This window comes from Fulmarus glacialis, unplaced genomic scaffold, assembly GCF_000690835.1.
Source record: "Fulmarus glacialis isolate BGI_N327 unplaced genomic scaffold, ASM69083v1 scaffold14151, whole genome shotgun sequence".
Lineage (NCBI taxonomy): Eukaryota > Metazoa > Chordata > Aves > Procellariiformes > Procellariidae > Fulmarus > Fulmarus glacialis.
Window position 1 is genome coordinate 25,649 of NW_009192213.1, and position 18,668 is coordinate 44,316.

The 18,668-nt window shown below is 43.4% G+C and overlaps 1 protein-coding gene across 1 annotated transcript; it reads left to right on the forward strand.

Annotated features, from left to right (window-relative positions):
• The first annotated feature begins 877 nt into the window (after positions 1–877).
• On the forward strand, positions 878–18,322 carry CPLX4 (complexin 4). Its single transcript, XM_009586985.1, has 3 exons — positions 878–1,044; positions 4,116–4,203; positions 18,095–18,322. The coding sequence occupies exons 1-3, from the start codon at positions 878–880 to the stop codon at positions 18,320–18,322; spliced, it is 483 nt and encodes a 160-aa protein (XP_009585280.1).
• Positions 18,323–18,668: the final 346 nt, after the last annotated feature.

Sequence of the window (18,668 nt, forward strand, 5' to 3'; positions counted from 1 at the left end):
AGATATCAAGGCTGTATTACAGCATATACAATCAGTCAGATTCATTTCTCCTTTACTGACAGTTAAGACTAAAAACACTAGGTGCTCTGTGCAGCACCAGTCAGGTGATCACCAGTCTAGGTGGTCTAGATGGAGGCAGCCTGGGGAAGAGTTGAAATAAACCGTAAGGAATGAAAAGTAGGAAGGTGTGATTTGCTTTTTTTGTGATTACTTTCTTGAAAAAAAAGTAATGATAGCAGTAACGCCCCATTCATCTGTGAGACAAACCGATCATATGAAAAGTGGATGAAGAAAAATCATTCAATGTACTTTCTGTCCAATGTGATAAAATATTAATGGATAAAAAGGATTGGGTTTTTTGCTTAATGAAGAATTCCAGTTTTCAAATCTTGTTTGATTGTATAAATCCAAAAGGGTTTTCTGCGTAGTAGGCCAAATTTTACGATTTTACTATGGCCATTTAGTCAACCAGATTTTTAATTCAGATCCATTACGTTCCAGGGAACGTTCTCATCTCTGTGAAAGTGACAGTTTCAAGACTGAAGAAGTCAAAATGCTATTGCACACTATAATTGATTTGTGTGTGTGTGTGTGCAATTAGCTTAAGGTATTAATATAAAAAGTAGGTAGCTGCATCTAATGATTTTTTTTGAGTAATCTGAACCATCTGCCTCTAGATATTAAGGAGTTCACTCTTTAATCCAGATTATGGCTGACAAACTGGTTTTGGCATTCACGTTTCACTAGCATTGTGCCCTTGAAGAGCTGATGTGGCTGTAGAAACTCTCTTGCTTACAATTGTTGGCTTTGAAAACATTTTTGGTTTGGTTTGGCTTTCTTGTAGTTGTTTGCTTATAGCTCCTTTTTTTTTGAGAAGATGGCCTTTCTAATGAAAAGTATGTTGAGCAACCAGGTAAAGAATTTGGGACTTGGAGGTGGAGGGGAAGAAGGCAAAGAAGAAAGCACTCCTTCTGATCCAGCAGCAGCTGCAGGAATGACCAGAGAGGAGTATGAGGAGTATCAAAAGCAAGTGGTTGAGGAGAAGTGAGTACCTGTTACCTTATTATCAGTATGGGGCTGATTCTTGGTAACTTTGTGCACATAAAAATAAGCCAAGAAAAAGCCAAACATTCAGCTCTCTTCCCTTTTTTTTAAAGCAGAAGAATCTTTGCTAAAGAGACTTTCCAAATTAAAAGTTCAGCAACTGGAAATGATAAAATATTACATTCCCCCTTCCCCACCCCCCCATCCTGCAACTCTCTCCTACACTTTCCTGCTGTCTCCACACCTTGATACGCTGGATTCATTCCTAGTTGATGGTACTTTATCTATCAATTTTTTCCATAGGTACAAAGCTGCTTGTAGTGCAGGAGTTAATTCTAAAATGTGTATGATTTGTTCTCCTAGAACTCCATGTGGAGCACACTTTCAATACAAAATCTTTTCTTTCCCCACATTTATTGTGGCAGACATGAAAAAGTAGTAAGTGCTATGTTAAATGGATGATATTTACCTACAGAAAAGTTTTAAGATAGTTATTTTTTGTAGTTGCATTTTCAGTTATTTTTTCTAAAATCTACTAAATAAAGGAGAACTTTTCAACTGATTAAATCTCAATTTTATTTTGCCTGTAATTATAATCTTTGCCACTTGCTGTGTTTAAATATCAAAGCAGAAGAAAATAAAGGACTTAACATGTAGGAGTTCAAATCATGCATAATTATAAATAAAACAATTGACTCTTAAATCTCAAATGCATCTGTTCCTCTAATGGTCAATTACATAATGGTTGTGTAAATCCTTCATGTAAGATGATTATAGGTGAAAGGTTAATGACTGACGGAATTTGAGGTATCCAGGTCTGTATTTAGCAGCAGCCATTTCTATCATAAAACCTTGAATAGGTAACGTTTGTTGTGGAATAAAATACAGAATGTTTTGCTATGCATTTTCTCAAGGGATATGTAAAAGAGAAATAACTGCCTGCTGGCAGGAGGATGCTTTATAGAGACTGAGAAGCAAAATGTGATTCCTGGGATAAGGAAAATGCTTGGAAAAATAATTATTTCTATCATGTTTTCAAGTGTGGCATGTGTCCGTTACATGCTGAACTGTATTGAGGGATCAGTGCAGGAGTACTTCTGAAAGTACAGTTTGGAACTATAATAGGAACATTTGAGGTACTTTCAAAGAGAAAAAATTAGGACAGTGCACACTGGTGTGGTTATGTAAACCCGTGTCAGAAATCTTTGTCAGGGCAGAGCATCTGTTCCAGGGATGTCACCCAGCTTTCAGCTGCACAGGAGTGGAGATCAGAGAAGCAGAAGTGCCTTGCTGGAGTCATCAGGCAGAGTTTGGCCTCTGATGCATGACATCCTGGCTTTGGGTTCTTCTCAGGTTTTGGGTTTGGGTTTTTTTTCGTGATTAAACGCACAGACAGGCACAGATTGCTATTTCTCAGGAAGATGTGTAATACGCACGAGCAAACAGGTGGCTTGTGCTGGCAGTCTCCATGCGCCCAGCGTGACAAGAGCTTAAGCAAGAGGGGACCACCAGTTTGTGTGTACGTTCCAGGCTCTTGACTGTCACACAACTACTCTTGCACCTCTTTTCCTGTTCCTACAAAGCTTCACGTTCCAGGGACTAACTGGATCCTCCAGGACAAAAAGGTGTAAGATTAGGCCAGACACTGGAGCCCAGGCGATGGTGGGAGATTGGCTGAGTGAGTTTTGCCAGGTCTTCCCACGGTGCCAGGACAAGTGAAAAGCTCAAACCTACCTGGGCAGAAAATCCCCTCCTGCCCCTCAGCCGCGCAGGACACCCACGGGACGTGTCGTAACGCTGCGCACGCTGCCCTGCGGCCGCATATCCCAACGCCAGCCATGGCTGCTAATGGCTCCTCTGGAGAAGGAGTGGGCAACAGAAGAGGAAGGTTGAGAAAGAGAGGGAAAATATGCCAGAAGGGCTCAAAAACTCTCTTTCCAATCTTCCTATCAATGACCGGCTGAAAGAAGCTTAAGATGGCTTCCAGTTAATGTGAACTTTTTTTTCTTTTTTTTTGTTTGAGGGAGAGAGAGAAACCCAAAAACTCATTTGTGGAAGCAGAGGAAAAATAACATTTCATCTTGCAAGTAATTTTTATGTGACAAAATACCTCTACTGGAACAAAATCAATTTTGCCTAAGAATTTCCATGACAATGCTTCTGGGAAAAAAAATTCAAAGCAGGGGGGGAAGGTGAATGTTATCAAATGTTACCAATAATCTTTGAGGAGACACATTTTGCAAATAATTCATAAGTAATCTAACCAAAAATTATGCTGAACAGTTCTTAAATATAATGAAAGCATTTTATAAAATCACGGATAAGAGAAGTACTTTTCCACACAGGGAAGCTGTGGAATTCATTGCCGTAGCATGTCCTGAAACAATAAATGGATGCAGAAAAGACCAGGAAAATTCATAGGCGACAGAGGCCATCCAGGGCTATTAAAGACAACGATGTAGAGCCAATTTTTCCAGCTCCAGTACCCTACACCACTGATTTTTGGAAGCTAGGCAGTTTTGATACAAGACGCTTATCCTCTTCTTAAATTCTTTCTCTAAGTGTCCACTACTGTCTACTGTTGACGATGGTGCTCTGGGACAGGTAATCTTTTGGTCTGACCCAGACAGGCCATTCTGCCATTGTGTGTGTGTTGTTACACTACGAGAATGTCACGTTTGTAGAACAGCATTGGCAGGCAGACGGGTCTCTGTAAGTGCCCCAGCGGAATAAGCAAGGAATAAACGTAACTCTGCTGTTCTGCTTATTGGAATCGCTCATTGTTATAGTGAGCAGTAACAGCTAGTACAGGTACAAGCTCCAGACAAGTAGTATTGGCTTATCCTTTCATTCTTCACAGGACTCAAGGGAACTGTTCTGGGAACAAGCTTGGGGTACAGGAAGCCTTGTCTCCCCCCCAACTGTTGGTGTCACTCCTTTTGTGCCTTTGGACAAGTTACATAGCTCTGGGAATAGCTCCTGCGTGTAGCTTCTTGCAGCCGAGCAACTGGCTCAGCGTAAAAGACTGTATTTTATTAGTATCATGAAGAAACAATTTTTCTGATTTCCAGGATGGAAAGAGATGCAGCGTTTGCACAGAAAAAAGCAGAGCGAGCCTGTCTGAGGGTTCATCTGAGAGAAAAGTACAGACTCCCTAAGGTAAGCCTGGAGGTTGTCATCTCACCTGGTTCAGTGGCCAATTTTAAACAAACTGACTACCAGCGCAGGGTTCTGAAAATGGCAAATTGCCTCATTAGTGGGATCCCCACTGCAGCTCAGCACAGAAGTGGAGGAGGCTGAAGCCATGGTTCTCCCTAGTGACTGCTTCTTTTCGACCCTTTTTTCTCCGCTTAGTAGTTGAATCTAACGGAAGGGTTCTTGTAATCCCCCTCTGTACTGTCAGATCAGGTGACTAGGCAAGCTGAGTATTTGGTCTGATTGTGTCTCACAGTTAGTGTCCGTTCTTAGCAACATGCAACAGTTTAAAAAAAAAGCTGTAAGAAATAAGAAAAGTCCCTGAAAACTCCTCTACAAGCTGTACGTTTGAGTTCTGCTAAACTTCTGAAGGCTCATTTTTACTATCTTCTTCCAAGAAGTGCAAGCAAACTGTCCATTCTTTTTTCTTTAGTACTCCTTACACTGTGTCAAATATTCCCAGGAAAACCAAAATATAGACAACCTAAGCTTCAAGCAACAGAGAAATCATCTGGGGGTTTGTTAAAAACGGGAAGCAATAGCTTCTGGATCATGACAGAAAGCATCGTTAGCATTTAGGTTGATAGTATTTTCCTGCCATAAAAACACATGGATACAAACAAAGATACTTCTCTACTGTATTTAAAGTGTTTTCCTGGTTTAGAGGGAAGACTTGTTCCCTTGTTTATTTTCTGATCATCGTCCATGTTTTCAGGGATTTAACTGCAGAACTCTTGTTCATCAAAGGTTTATCAAAGTAGCTTTAGCACTAAGCCTATACTAAACATCCACAGATCTTGCCTATTTAAAAAAGAAAGTAAAAAAAAAAAGTTTTGAAACTTGAATATTCTGGAGATTACTTCCTGTCGCAAGATGGTGATGCTTCTGTAATGAAGAAACCTGGTATCTCTTCTAGGACTGTGGGCTGGAATTGAAGTGAACTAAGGGAGCGAGAGCCAGAGAAGGATTCTGCAAAAGAATCAGGGAAGATTAGGCCATAGCAGAAACGTTAAGTGAATTCTTTGCATTCATTTTAACTGCAGGATCACTATGAAGGTCCCTAGATAGGTTTCCCCTCTTTATGGGGGTGAATCAGGAGAATTTTCTCAGCTCAGTGTTGTCGGAGGAGGTTGTTAAACGGTGTACAGTACACCAGGGCCGGAGGGTATTTACCCAAGAATTCCAAAGGATTTCAGATTAGGAATTGCCAAACTTACTGAGGCATGTAGTCTGTCATTTAACCACAGAAGATGAGAAATGTGAAGGCATTTTCAAAAAAAGTCTTCAAGAGATACACAGGGAACAACAAACCAGTAACTGACTTCTGTAAGGGAAATGAAGGAAAACCACTAACAATAGCTAGCAGATATATGGGCAAAAATGATGTGGTGGGAAGAAGAGAAATAAGACTTGTACTAGACAGCTCAGCCTTTCAAATCTATTAGCATGCTCTGAAGGGATGACTAATCATAAGGGCGAAAATTATTAGTTTTAGTTTTTTTAAAAAAAAAAACCAACAAAAAAGTTGGACAAATTCCTTCCCCAAAGACTCTTCAAAGAAAACAAACTGTGGAAGGGTGTAAAGGAAGATCTGTGAAGTACTGAATATTATTTTCCATTAATTTTGAAGAAGTGACTGAAGACTTGTTTGTGCAAATTAGTATCAGGGCCTTTACTGCTGTGCATTTCGGGGCTCCCTAAAATTTGAGATTCTGCGCTGGGCCATGGAATTGAAAGGCTTTGTGTCTGTCTGTGACTTTCCGGCACTTGGTTGTGGCGCGTGGGTGCGTCCCACTTCTGCGTTTCAGTTTTGTCCAGCGTGGGTTGCACTGTTAGCTCCAGGGCGGAGAAAGTAACTCGGGGTTCTGTGCTTGGAAAAGTTGTTGTTACGTTATTTTGTAAGCTTCTTCCATGGGCAGGAGAGAGGTAATATGGGACAGGGTAGTCTGTGTATGGGTTTGGATCATGCATCTGCTCTGAACTACTACTGTTGTGAAGATGTTAGGTTTTTGAAGATTTTATTTATATCCCACAAGGAAGCATTTGGTGGTTCTTAGCAATTGGAGAGCTTGCTTATATTACTAGTACTCACCTACCAGCTCTGAGTCTTTACTGTTTATTTTCTGATCAGCACTTTCCAGTGCTTTTCTGATTAATTAAAATGGAGGGAGATAAAGAATCCATCTTGTCTAAATTTAGCTGCTAAAAAATTTAGTACTTAACTCAAGCAAGTCATTTGGGGACTCTGTCATCAATGGAAAGAGACCAGCACTTCCAGCCTCATCTATCCAAACTTTCGAATAAGTGTTTAAGGTGGAGTTGGGTCACCTTCCAGTGGCGCGTGCCTCTCGCAGAGGGAGGCCAGGTTGCTACCTTAGACCAGACAGCTGAAGTCAGGTGAGATGTATTCCACGCCCAAGGCCCTGGTTCTTCCAATGCTGTAGCTGGAATTAGCAGAACAACCTGATCTTTGATTCTGTGCTCACAAACTTGAGCTTGAATCTGAACTTAGTGTGGCCGTGGAGGGCCCTGGATTTCTGGATAGGGTCCCCGGTCGTTGCCAGCTGGATGCCCTCCACTGGAGAAATGTAGGAAAGATGTGCAGGAAGCTGCTGGTGAGGAGAGATCAGAGTGTGATCTCAGTCTTACTGATGGGAGAGTGAGCAGACGGGGATTTTGGTGGCCTTGCAACTTTTGACCTGGTTCACCAGGCACTGTAGAGCCCTACACTGATGAAATGAATGCACCAGAAGGCACTTAAGTCTCCTGGAGAGCAAGAAACTCCAAGTTGGAGGGTTGTCTTTGCTTGAATCAATGCTGTCTTAAGCAGAGTTATACATAGTTCCCAGAGATCTACCTAGTTCCAGAGACTGTGTAATATGGTTCAGACTTTCTGAGAAGAGCGAAGGATGTTTGTTGCTTGGACTTACTGAATTATTCTACTATGTATGCGCGTAACATTTATTGATTCCATCTTCTGTTCTCTCATGTTTCTTTGGTTTAGCCTAATATGCTGTGTTACTCTGCACTATTTGCACCATGACACAAGTTCTCCAGTTGCTGTCGTTGGCTCGGTAGATTTACCGGGAAAGGGGGAAAGTTTAAAAGCTGCTTCCTTCCACCCTGACACAGACAAGTAGGCCATGTGTTCCTACAGCCTGTGATACCAATGAGCGCCTTCCCTCTGCTAAAACCTGGGTTGCATCCATCCCTGAATTTGAGTCTGAACGCAGGCAGTGAAAAAAGCTTATTTCTGGAAAGTCTTTGGAGACTCAGGTTTGCGTAGGCTCCTTATTCATAGATTGTTAAAAGGTCATGTGAGTTCTCCCAGGAATAACTAATCTTAGAACAGTGGTGGTTTATATGCTATTAAACTGCTCTTAGCCTGGTCACTCCTTCATTGCTTATAAAAGATTTCTAAAGAGATTTATTTTTCCAGCTTCATTAAGATGTCCTTCACATACAGTCAAGTATGACTTCAGTGACTTGCTGAAAATTTATCATTTGAGCAAATGCCTCCTGGAAATAATGGCCATTATCTGGAGGTCTCCAGTTGCTTTTCCCTTTGCAGGCAGCGTTACGACTGTCCGATCTGTGCTCTCTCTGTGTTTTTTGTTCTGCCTCTTGTGGTGAGCAGAGCTCGGGGCTTGCTGGTTCATCAGTCACATGAAGATATGGACTTCTTTGTGTTTTGGTGGCCTTTTTCGTATCACCCAGCTTCCAAATAGCATGAACTGAGATATGTTTAACTAAAGGCCTGGATCCCTGCTCTGTGGAGCAGAACTACGAAGGCATTCAGGTGCTGGACTCCAAGAGATTTCAAGGAAATTAAGAGCCTATATGTCCCTGTGAGTGTGAGCCCAGGTAGATAGAAGTCCGATTATTGTATCAGTGTAACTAGAATATTCTAGCAGTACATGGCTCGCGTTTCCCAGCCCCTTCTATCCTGGGATGATGGCCCTAGTCAAGGTTGAGAACTATCCATACCACTTTTTAGCCTATATTAATTAAGCAGCAGTAATGAAATTAACTATCAACAGGGAGTTCAAGACACTCAAAATATGCTCAGCTAACAAATTAATAATGCCCCAGGGTACTTCATTCATAATTGCTTAGGGTTACTGTCACAGAGATTACCTAACAGCAGGAAACCAAGAGTCAACCTGAGGCGTGCAGGCACCTACCTTGTTAGGACCCAACTCAAAGAAAGTTGAGGGAAAAGTCTTCCCAGGAGCTGTCAAGTCTTGTGATGTTAGCTTTGTAGAAGCTAAAAGGGATTGTCCGAGTCTGAAATACCTATCACATCTTCTAGCACATCTTCTACAAAAAACACTGAAGTGAGGAAGAAAAATGCAAGGTTGCACAGCTGCACGGATAGGCTCCGTCGTCTGAAGGCTGCCCTTATCCTGACTTAGGCCATGTCCTTCACTGGCCATCAATTACCTGAAAACTTTCTGCAGTTTTTATCTGCTCAGCATTCACCTGAATACCGGTTCTAGTTGGGTGAAATAAGTTGTACGATAAAAGCCAGTGCGTGGCCCAAAGTTACCAATGGAGTATGCACAGCTGCACGGATAGGCTCCGTCGTCTGAAGGCTGCCCTTATCCTGACTTAGGCCATGTCCTTCACTGGCCATCAATTACCTGAAAACTTTCTGCAGTTTTTATCTGCTCAGCATTCACCTGAATACCGGTTCTAGTTGGGTGAAATAAGTTGTACGATAAAAGCCAGTGCGTGGCCCAAAGTTACCAATGGAGTAGTTGAAGATGAGGAGAAGAGCTTTGCAAACATTTATTTTTATTGTACTATTTTGCAGGGTTTAAAAAGAGCCACTTTTTCTCTTGGATTTTTTTAGGAAGTTACTCATAATATTTTTAATGAAAAGTTTATAACAAGTCTGTTTAAAAAAACTCCACCGCTTTGAAAAAAAATTTCCAATAAAAAAAAAAGAAGAAATTATAACTATTGTTCTAAAATAGTTGGAGCTTTTTGATGTTGTCAAAATTTTGATGTGGTAAAATATCACACTGATGTTTTTCTACAGAAACAGGTTTTTGTGTGTAAAGTTTCTATCAAACCTAACTAGCAATATTAGACCTCCTCACACAAACGATTTTTCTTGCCTTTTTGAACTGAGTGGGAAGGATTTAACCTGGCCAAAGGTATTAGAGATACCAAAGATATTTTGCATCCTTTCTTATCCTTGATCTGGAAGGAATTTGGGAAAATAACTGGAAGTGTTGGTCAAGATTTCTTAGCGATTTGGTTTCTGTGGCTTTGTGTTTGCTGTCCAGACTTACCTCATTAACGTCTGTCTGTGTTTCACTGGAACTTAGGTCAATGGCATTCAGTTGAAAAGTATTTCCTTCACATTAAGATGATCTACTCTGTTTTCTTGTACCTAATTTGCATTTTAGATGAACCAAAATATATTATGCTGGTTGAGGTGGGGTTTTGAGACTGGGACCAAGGGCCCAATGCAACTCTTGAATTGAAGCAGAAATCCTAGGCTGACTAAAGATCAATGAAAGTTTCACTATGGAAAATGCTTCTGTCATGTTCACTAACGAGAGGGACCCTGAGGGCTGTTCAAGCAGGGTGATGGCATTGCTCAAATTCATCAAGCCTTGGTCTGAAAATGACATTTATCGGGTCTCCTCTCCTAGCTCTCTGGAGTCTCGCCCACAGATACCAAATTCAAGAGTTCACCAATAAACTGGGCTTTCCCAGCAGATTATTTAAACCCATCACACATTCCCACGATCTTCAAGGGCTGATCTTTGATTTCATAGCCACCTCTACACACATCATCTCTGCTACCTTCTCCCACAGCGCTGAACCTTTTGAGATAGCTCCTCCAGTGACCACTTTTCATTCTCCTCAAAGTAAATTAATGAATTAATAGGGGGTTCATTCAATCACTTCTGTCTACATCCAGATCTGTGGGGACGCTTATGTTGTTTGGCCGTCTGTGAGCAGTGGGCTTAATGGTTCCACTTGCTCCCTTTCCTGTCAGGGGCTTTCGGTGGTGTTTCTGGGCCTAGGTTGGTACAATCCCTCCAGCTTGACAGGGAGGAACCAGATGCGAAGGGTTCCCCGTGGAGGATGCATTTTAAGAAGGTCTGCCGTTAGCCAGTGAAGGGGTTTTTGTACAGTTTCCTCAGCGCTCTGTGTATCTAGTGCTGAACCTAAACTCCTAAATGCGTCCGTGCTGGGGCACGCGCTCCAGCGCTGGGGTGCCCTCGCCTCTCTCATTGAACTACGCGGCAGTCCCGAACAGAGTTGTGGTCAGAGCCAGCGAGCCCCTTAGGTTCCATTAGCTGGCGTCACCTGGGAGCAAAGGCAAACGTGACTAAGGAATTTTAAAACCTATCTTAGAACCTGCAAGCAACAGAATTGAATACTTACGCATTTTCTGTGGCAAGCACAGCTAAGCACTAAAACGTTTGCAATCATCTCTGCTGAACTTTTTAAAGAATTTCCCACTGAAACATCAGAAATGCCAGAAGGAGAGGACCCAGCAGCCAAGCAATTAAAAATTAACAAAGTCACCTAGGCTCAGAAAGCGATTCTGTAATGTAAACACAAACTGTAAAGCATGTGTTTTTTCTACGGTGTTCGTTTGGTGCCGTTTCTAAGCCCGGGCCGTCAAGGGCCCTCTAGTGCCGTGTTCGTAAAATTGCACCGCTCCTGAAAAGCATTTCCCTGAACCCTAAAGGCAAATTGCAATTTGGATGAAAAGTGAATCAACCTCGTGACTAAGATAAAATTACACCATCTGTATTCAACCGGTCTGGCAGGCCTCATTCATAATCAGGGATTAAAAATGTATTTTTCTCTAACTTTGAAAACATGGTTTTTGCAACCAAAACCTTGCTAACTGATTTTCCAAGAAAGAGAAGTGCTGTCTTAAAAAAGTACGGCAGAGTGTTTTGAGACAGGTACGGGGGGAAGAGGGGGGGACGGACAGACGGACAAGGCAAAAAATGCTGTGGAGAAACCTCAGTTAAGCTACTTCTACTTGCCCTTCAAATGTGTCCGTGTTGAACAAAGCTTTTGTAAGCAAATTTGAAGCGAATACAGTTCTATGTAACAACTCATTTCAGATCAACAAACTCTCTGTAAGGGCATTTGGCTTTTAAAATTATCTGAAGACACAGTTTGTCATCTTCAAAAATGAAGGTGTATTGCTACACCTATGGCTTCTCATTCGAAGAGAGAGTGGTGTTAGCCCGTGAGTCTTTCACAGGTGGTGATCAAGGTCACACACTGACTTGTACTTGAACTTTGGTCTCTTTGTCACTCCCTAGAGGTGTTGCTCTTACGGCTGCAGGTCCCTCCATAGAAACACGTGTTTCTGCGCTGCGTAGTCTAACGTTTCCGGGCGTTACCAAACCTGCGTATCTCCTACAAACTGCACAGGTCATCTGCAATGCATCCTGCTCGTCTGGGGTGAATCAAAGGTGCTGAGCTCTTTCAGCTCAGCAGTGCGGTCCCGGTGAAACAGAAAGACGGTGTGTGTTGCCTGCGCACAGCACGAGGCCGGCGCGATCACAGGGCCCGGTGTAAGTGCAGGATCTGCTTCGTGTCTGTAAGGATGATATTTGTTCCTGCAGATGTGCTAGGGAATTGCTGGCACTCGCTCACAGCTATAGCCTGGCATCAAAAAGACTAGAGAAATGCACCATGTCTTCAGATTCCCTCCAGACAGAACATCCATCTGGAAGAGAAAGGGATATGCCTGGAGAAACACGGATATATGTTAGCTCTGTGCATGACCAGTGTCATATGTAGGGGTAGAAGGAGCAAGGGCAGATTATCCGCTATGCTCTTCTGTATTCATCAGTTGCAATATGCCATTTGTTCGGGGCTGTGGGTGCTCAGCGTAGTGACAAGAAAGAGGAAAACATATCCTGAGGGCGAGTTTAATTACAGAAAGATTAATTATGCAAAAAAAATTAAGAACAAGATTTTAAGTGGTTGATTGGATTGTAGGTCTAAATCTCTAAACACCAGCATTTTAATTAGCAGCTGAGTAGCAACATATCACTAGGCTTTGTTTTCCTTTTGGAGGCGTGTGCTGAGCCAGCCACCGAACAGCATTTCCCCACGGCCTCACCACACCGGTGAGGCCCCAGCTTTAACCCCAAGAAGGGCTGGTTCCAAAGCCTTCAGGACACTTGTGCCCGGCTCTCAACTAAAAGTCGGTGGAGCTGGGTGTCTCCCTGTGATTTGGAACGCCTCCCCTCCGTGGTGCTTTCCTCAGTTCCGAGACGGGGTTCCAGCCTCCGCAGTCACCCTTGGCTGACTCTGACGAGCGCGCTGCCACCTCGTAGCACCCAAGAGCGTGCAGTGGTGATCTGCCCCATCTCCAGCTGGATCTTGACTTTGGAATACACTAAGAGGTCTTTGGGGCCAAATTTCAGTAATAACAGTAAAAGACTTGCCTCCAAGGTACGACAGGAGCTCTAAGCCAGCAAAGAAGATATTAAGCATATACTTAGCTTTGCTGATTTGCGGTGGTTGCAAGTAAATTTTGCAGGATATGCTTTTCTGCATTTGTGTCTACCTATATAGCAATTCTTGGTTGAAGGTCTGCTTTATTTTCATCAGCCCTTATGAGAACATATGTTATATCAGGAAGAAAATGAAATTATTACGTGCATGCTACATGTCCCTGAAAAAAAATCCATTCTATGGTACAACATTATGGCAGCAAAATGCTCTCCGACCTGTGATAATGCATTAATTATTTTGAAGAATGAAAGTCATTTCAGGTAGCTTAGTATGGGATAGAAACCCTGAATATTACCAGTATCAATCACTAGCACACATTGTAAATGAAAGCATGAAATTCAGGACTAAGCAGGGCCCCCTTTTCAGTGCAAAATCTAAAGCTCCATGCTATCTGGGCCAGATTTATAAGAGAAAGCAGTCCCTTAATGAACCTAATCCTATTAACAGAATTGTCAACTTAGGTTTGTCATCAGAAAGATGTTTTTAGCCACGAGACATTTGATCTATGGACAACTTTTTCATCTTCGGAGTATTTAATGCATGACCTCCATACAAAACATTTTTTAAAAATTATATAAATGCATAAATAAATATTTTAATTTAAAAAACCCCACAACAAACTCTTTTATTCACTTACTGCCTTTTCCCTGAACTGGGATCCAGTAATCAATTAACTTCTGCAAGGTCTAAACACAGGAGCTTGAGGTGATGGTGCCTGTGATGCAGCAGAGGAACATCTGACCACAGGGGCGTCCGGCCTGTCCAAAGACCTTGTCTGCAGCATGGCAACCTCTCCCCGCGGGCCCCACCGCCCCTTTCACATCACTGATCTGCACATATATCCGCCATGCCACCTCAGACGCCACTACTGTCTGTCAGAGTATTGCCACATCAGTGCCGTTCTTCTGTCCAAGTGCTGGGGGTTGTGTTGTGATACATGCATTTCTAGCACCTCAGGAAGGGGCTCAGTCATCTGCTCCGAGCAGGTGGATCCCTCCCCCTCGTCAAAGCACGTCTGTGGGCACTGCTCTACAAGAGTCTCAGTTACTGAACAGCAGGATGTTTTTTCGTTCCCTAATGTTTAGAGAAAAAACAGGTGTCTTTTCAATAACAAGTGCTGCTAAAGACATTAAAAAGGAAGGCTTCTCGCCATGAAAGGGACACGTAGTCATGTAATCTCAAACAGCTCTTGCTGTATTGTGCTGTGATGGGAATATTGTTAAGACTTCATTTAATGAATAGTGCCATTCCAGAACTAAAGGGTTTTTTTACTTGTATGCAGCCATTCCGTAAGCTCTAGCTACGCACGGGGGATGCATATTGACCAGGCAGAAGGAGAAACTTGTCTCAGGAGAAGCTCTTCAGTGCATACGGACTTTAGATAAGTATCTGAAAACAAGTATTTGCTAAGCTTGAAGAATTCTTTTGCTGATCTAAATGTTTTCTGAATAGGCCGGAGTGAAACAGCTGTGGATCCACTGTGGAAAAATGGAGTCACAATGTGGATGTCAGGAGGCAGCGGGATCAGGATTGCTCCCTGAGAAGGTCCAGGCTGGGGCGATGGGGCACCCCAGCACGCGCAGTGCCCTCACCCACAAGCACAGTCCCGCGGGCTCTGAACGCAGCGGGCAGAGCTGGGGCGGGCAGCGGGGTCCAGCGACAGCCCAGCGACCCTCAGGGAAGGCAAAGCATGGCCCATCCTGGAAAACCAGTCAACAAGCCATGCTCAGCAGGGGACCGCCTCGGCTCAGGCACAGCTGTGATACAGCTTAGGGCAGGACTGGGGGCCTGACCTGAGCTGAAATGGGGTTTCTGGGCCCCAGGGCTAAGGGGGTTCTCACTGAAGCCAATTTGGGCAATGACGTGACGGTACCTACGAGGCCCTGACAACTGGGGAGTCAAGCAGCCTCCGCACACCTTCCCTATGCTCCAGACTGTGATCCCTGTGTGGGGATGGCACAAGAGGGTGTTTGCGGGGGAGAAGGCTGGAGGTTCCAGCTTGTGGCTCCTCGTACCTACTTGTGAGGTACCTGCAGCCCTTGGATGGCGTAGGTCAGTGTGGGGCTGCTGTATTGATCACCAAAAATCCCACTTGCAGGTCAAGGCAAGATGAACTCTGATTTTATATGTAACTGGTGTGTCGCAGGTGGTGAATCACAGGGTCAGCTCTGGATTCACCTACCTGAGGATCTCTGCGTGTAGGCATGGGTAAATTTTATGACAGGATAAGTTAGACATAAGGAAAGCAGTACATTACACAGTGATGCTGGAAAACAGTTTGGCTGCCCTGTGGATTAGTCTGTGAGCTTTAATCTCTTTTGTTTACAATCAGACTTCATATAAACAGATGTTTAGACTGTCTGTTTTCTGCTTACACCTGTGTATCATGTGTGTATAAAGAACTCTGTATTATATTGCACCTGTAACAAACCGGATCTGAGTCTGACTACATCAGATGCATAACCAGGGTCAAAGAATACTACCAGGCACTAGGACTCTATCGCCTGTGCTGTTCAATTGTCAGAATAGTGTCTGACCCAGTTTTGGCCTGGGCACTCTCCCAAGCAGTTCCCAGGGCCAGTTTGGGAGTTAGGATAGGCATTCCCAACAGGCAGTTAGATGGGACCACCCTGTTTGGTAGGGTGAGAGAGTTCAATAGCATCGCAGTGGGTTGTTCCAGGCCAGCTGGCCTTGGGGCAAGACACCAGTGCCAGGCATATTTAATTTACTAGAATAGACGTTGCTTCTGTGTTCTCAGAGATCCTAAAGGGGTGGCTGAACACTTGCAGAGACCTGGCGACTATGGAGGTTAAAGTCATCAGGAGAGCGGGCATCCAGTGCAGTGCAGGTTTGCCAGGGTGCAGAGGGGCTTTCTGGACGTCTTTGTTAGAGCCCATGGCCCCAGTGGTCCTGACCATGAGGTCTGCCTATTTTGGGTGCTCTCTGTAGTCCAAGCTGAGTGTATTCTGATGCAGGGTAGTGCCTCTATCACTGTCAGAGCCATGTCTGGCCTTGGGCAATTAACAGTCCCCACATGTGTGCCTGCTGGGACAGCAGGGATCTGCGCACCCTGCTCCACTCTGATTGCAAGCTGCTGTCTGACACTAACAGACACGGTGCATTTCCAGCACCACATTTCTGATCCCGACTTTCAGAAGTGAGCGCGTGGAGCTGCAGGCTCACTGTGTGTTTGGACACTTGCAGCATTAGCCTGACTTTAAGAACATACTGTGGGAAAATCTTCTGGTCTCTCCTTGTGAGAAAACAAGCTTTAACTTATTTTCACCAGACTTTAAAAAAAAACCCAACATGTTTTTTGCTTATGCTACATTTCCATTTCAAATCAAAGTAACAGAACCAGATCTGTCCAATTTTAGAAGAAAGAAAAGAAGCCATACACACCGTATGTGCTTCTCGGCTTGTTGTTGAGCAACCCTACCCTGTTGAAGCTCATACTAGGTCTATTCAAGGACAGGCTAAATGCCAAGTGGGTAGAGGCAGGTGACTTGGGCAGAATTGTACTGCGTTAGACTACATCTGAATACGTTCTTCTTTGGTCAGAGAACACTTTGAACCCCCAAATTGTGTTGTGCATCACATCTCAGACTTCAGTAGGGCAGGGGTCTTTGGTGCAAGAACGTGCCAAACAATTGTTCACATCACCAAAGTGGCCTTTGTGTGCGCTGTATGGGCATCTCCTCACATAATATACAGTAGTGTGCAGTGATGTCTTAAATTATAACTAGTTCTAAAGGAAAGAACATGTGTGATTGTCTGCTTAGGGGGACCTTTTCAGTAATTAACCCACTATCTTTCTTTATCATCCTCTACTGCTACTTGGAAGAATTTCAAAAAGGCTAACCCCTCCGATAGCCAGCACTTGCTGATTAAAAGCTTAACACATTTTTTCCTGCTACGCAATCAATAAAGAATACTTCTGCCAATTGGGATATTGTTTCTAGCTTCCACAGATCTGATAGCAGCAACCCTTACCCAAAGGGGTCAAGAGATGTCCTCACCCATTTTAGCCACATAGTAGTAACGATCACAATACACCTCTCCATAAGTTCATATGAGATATGGGGAGAAACCAGGTTAAAGGGAAGTACAGTTATTGCAAACATAAAGCTGTGCAAATGTATGTAACAGTAAATAGTGGCTATGCAGTCAAGCATCCCAGTCTGCCTGTCCTTGCTAAGGCCTGAAACTACACAGACGTTGCTCATATACGTCCTTCCATTCATTCTCGCATTCATTCATTCATGCAAACCCAAGACCCCTCTCACTCTCAAAAACACCTCCTGCTGACAGCATTGCTGCTTATTCATATCAGGCCTTTGCTGCTGTCATGCTTCATTTTGGAGAAGTAATGAGGCATTAATGCTTATCTTTGATGTGTGAACTGTGTCAAAATATCCTGTTCTTCTGAGCTCTGGATCCATCAGAATCCACCACAAAATGTGAACAAAATCGCCATTGTTTGAAAAATTGACATAGCCCCACTGATAGAGCGTTTCAGCGGGCAGGCAGGAAGCAAGTGTGTGCAGCGCTTACTGCATCTCAGCCCTTTTAACTGCTTAACCAGTTCCTCCTCTTGTCTCCTTTTGCTTTCTCAGACTCACACCCAACCTCCATCCTCTCTTTTGTTGTCTAAGTCCTCCTATTACCCCCCTTACCAGCACCGCACTGATTATCACTGCTCTGATTATGTGCCAGGCAGCCCCTGCTCTTCATTCACAACTCAGAGATGCCAACCAAAGACCTAGATATAGTTTAGACATGGTTTGGGGAAGATGGAGACCTTTTTTCCAGTAACTCTTTCCTAAGTTTACTCTTTCTTTAGGAAGGCTTCAATTTAGGGCTGATGTCTAAAAATGCCCGCCACCAAATGAATAGGGGAATGGTAGCCACACAATTTTCCTAAAGCTATTGCTTCGTCGACCAAATTGCACAACAGATGACAGCCTGGGCAGTGTATTGCAGCGTGTCTTTGGTGGATACAAATAACTTGTGGAGGATTTCCTGCAGCATCAGCATGTTACCGCAGTTAACACATATGGCACAGATTTCTAAGCGGCAAGTGACACTGAGGGCTTCGGTTTTGACATTACTGAAACCCTTCAAAGAAATACAGTTGACACTGTCTGAAAAATCTTAGCACTTGTATGGGGGCTGACTGAGCCCCTGAATTCACAGGTTGCATCTAAAAACTTTGACTGAAAAATCTGTGTATATGTTTCCGTTCTCCCTAAAACAAACAAACAGAGACTCATCGGTAGATCCTGGGGTAGCAGAAATACTCTCATGTACTGTTTTTATTTTCTGCTTTTTGTGTCAGAGTGAATTGGATGAGAATCAAATACATATGGCTGGAGATGACGTGGGTTTGCCAGAAGACCTTCAGAAGATGGTGGCAGAAGATCAGGTGGAGGAAGAGGACAAGGACTCTATCCTGGGACAGCTGCAGAACATCCAGAATATGGACATGGATGCGATCAAAGAAAAGGCTCAAGCCACCTTCACCGAAATGAAACAGGCTGCTGAGCAGAAATGTTCTGTGATGTAGAAGAGACACCACCATCCAAGGGTTGTGAATTCAGTCTTGTCTCACAGGGGCTACAGAGTGAGGGCAGGCAGAGGAATGCACTTAGCTCTATAGCATTAAATGTAAATATAGAAAAGCGGGTGAGAGACTTAAAACCCCAAGGGGGATCAAAACTTATGTGCTGTGACTGCTTAGTGCAAAGTTAGAGCTGATCCTCATTTTTTAACATAACATTTTTCCCCATGGAAAAAAAAGGCTTTAAAAAAGCTAATATTGGGGAAAAAATGTGCCTTTTCCCGTTTTTTCAAAGTAATCAAAATGCTATTAAATGTGTATTTTCTAGCAAAATTGTGCTTCTGATGCATAG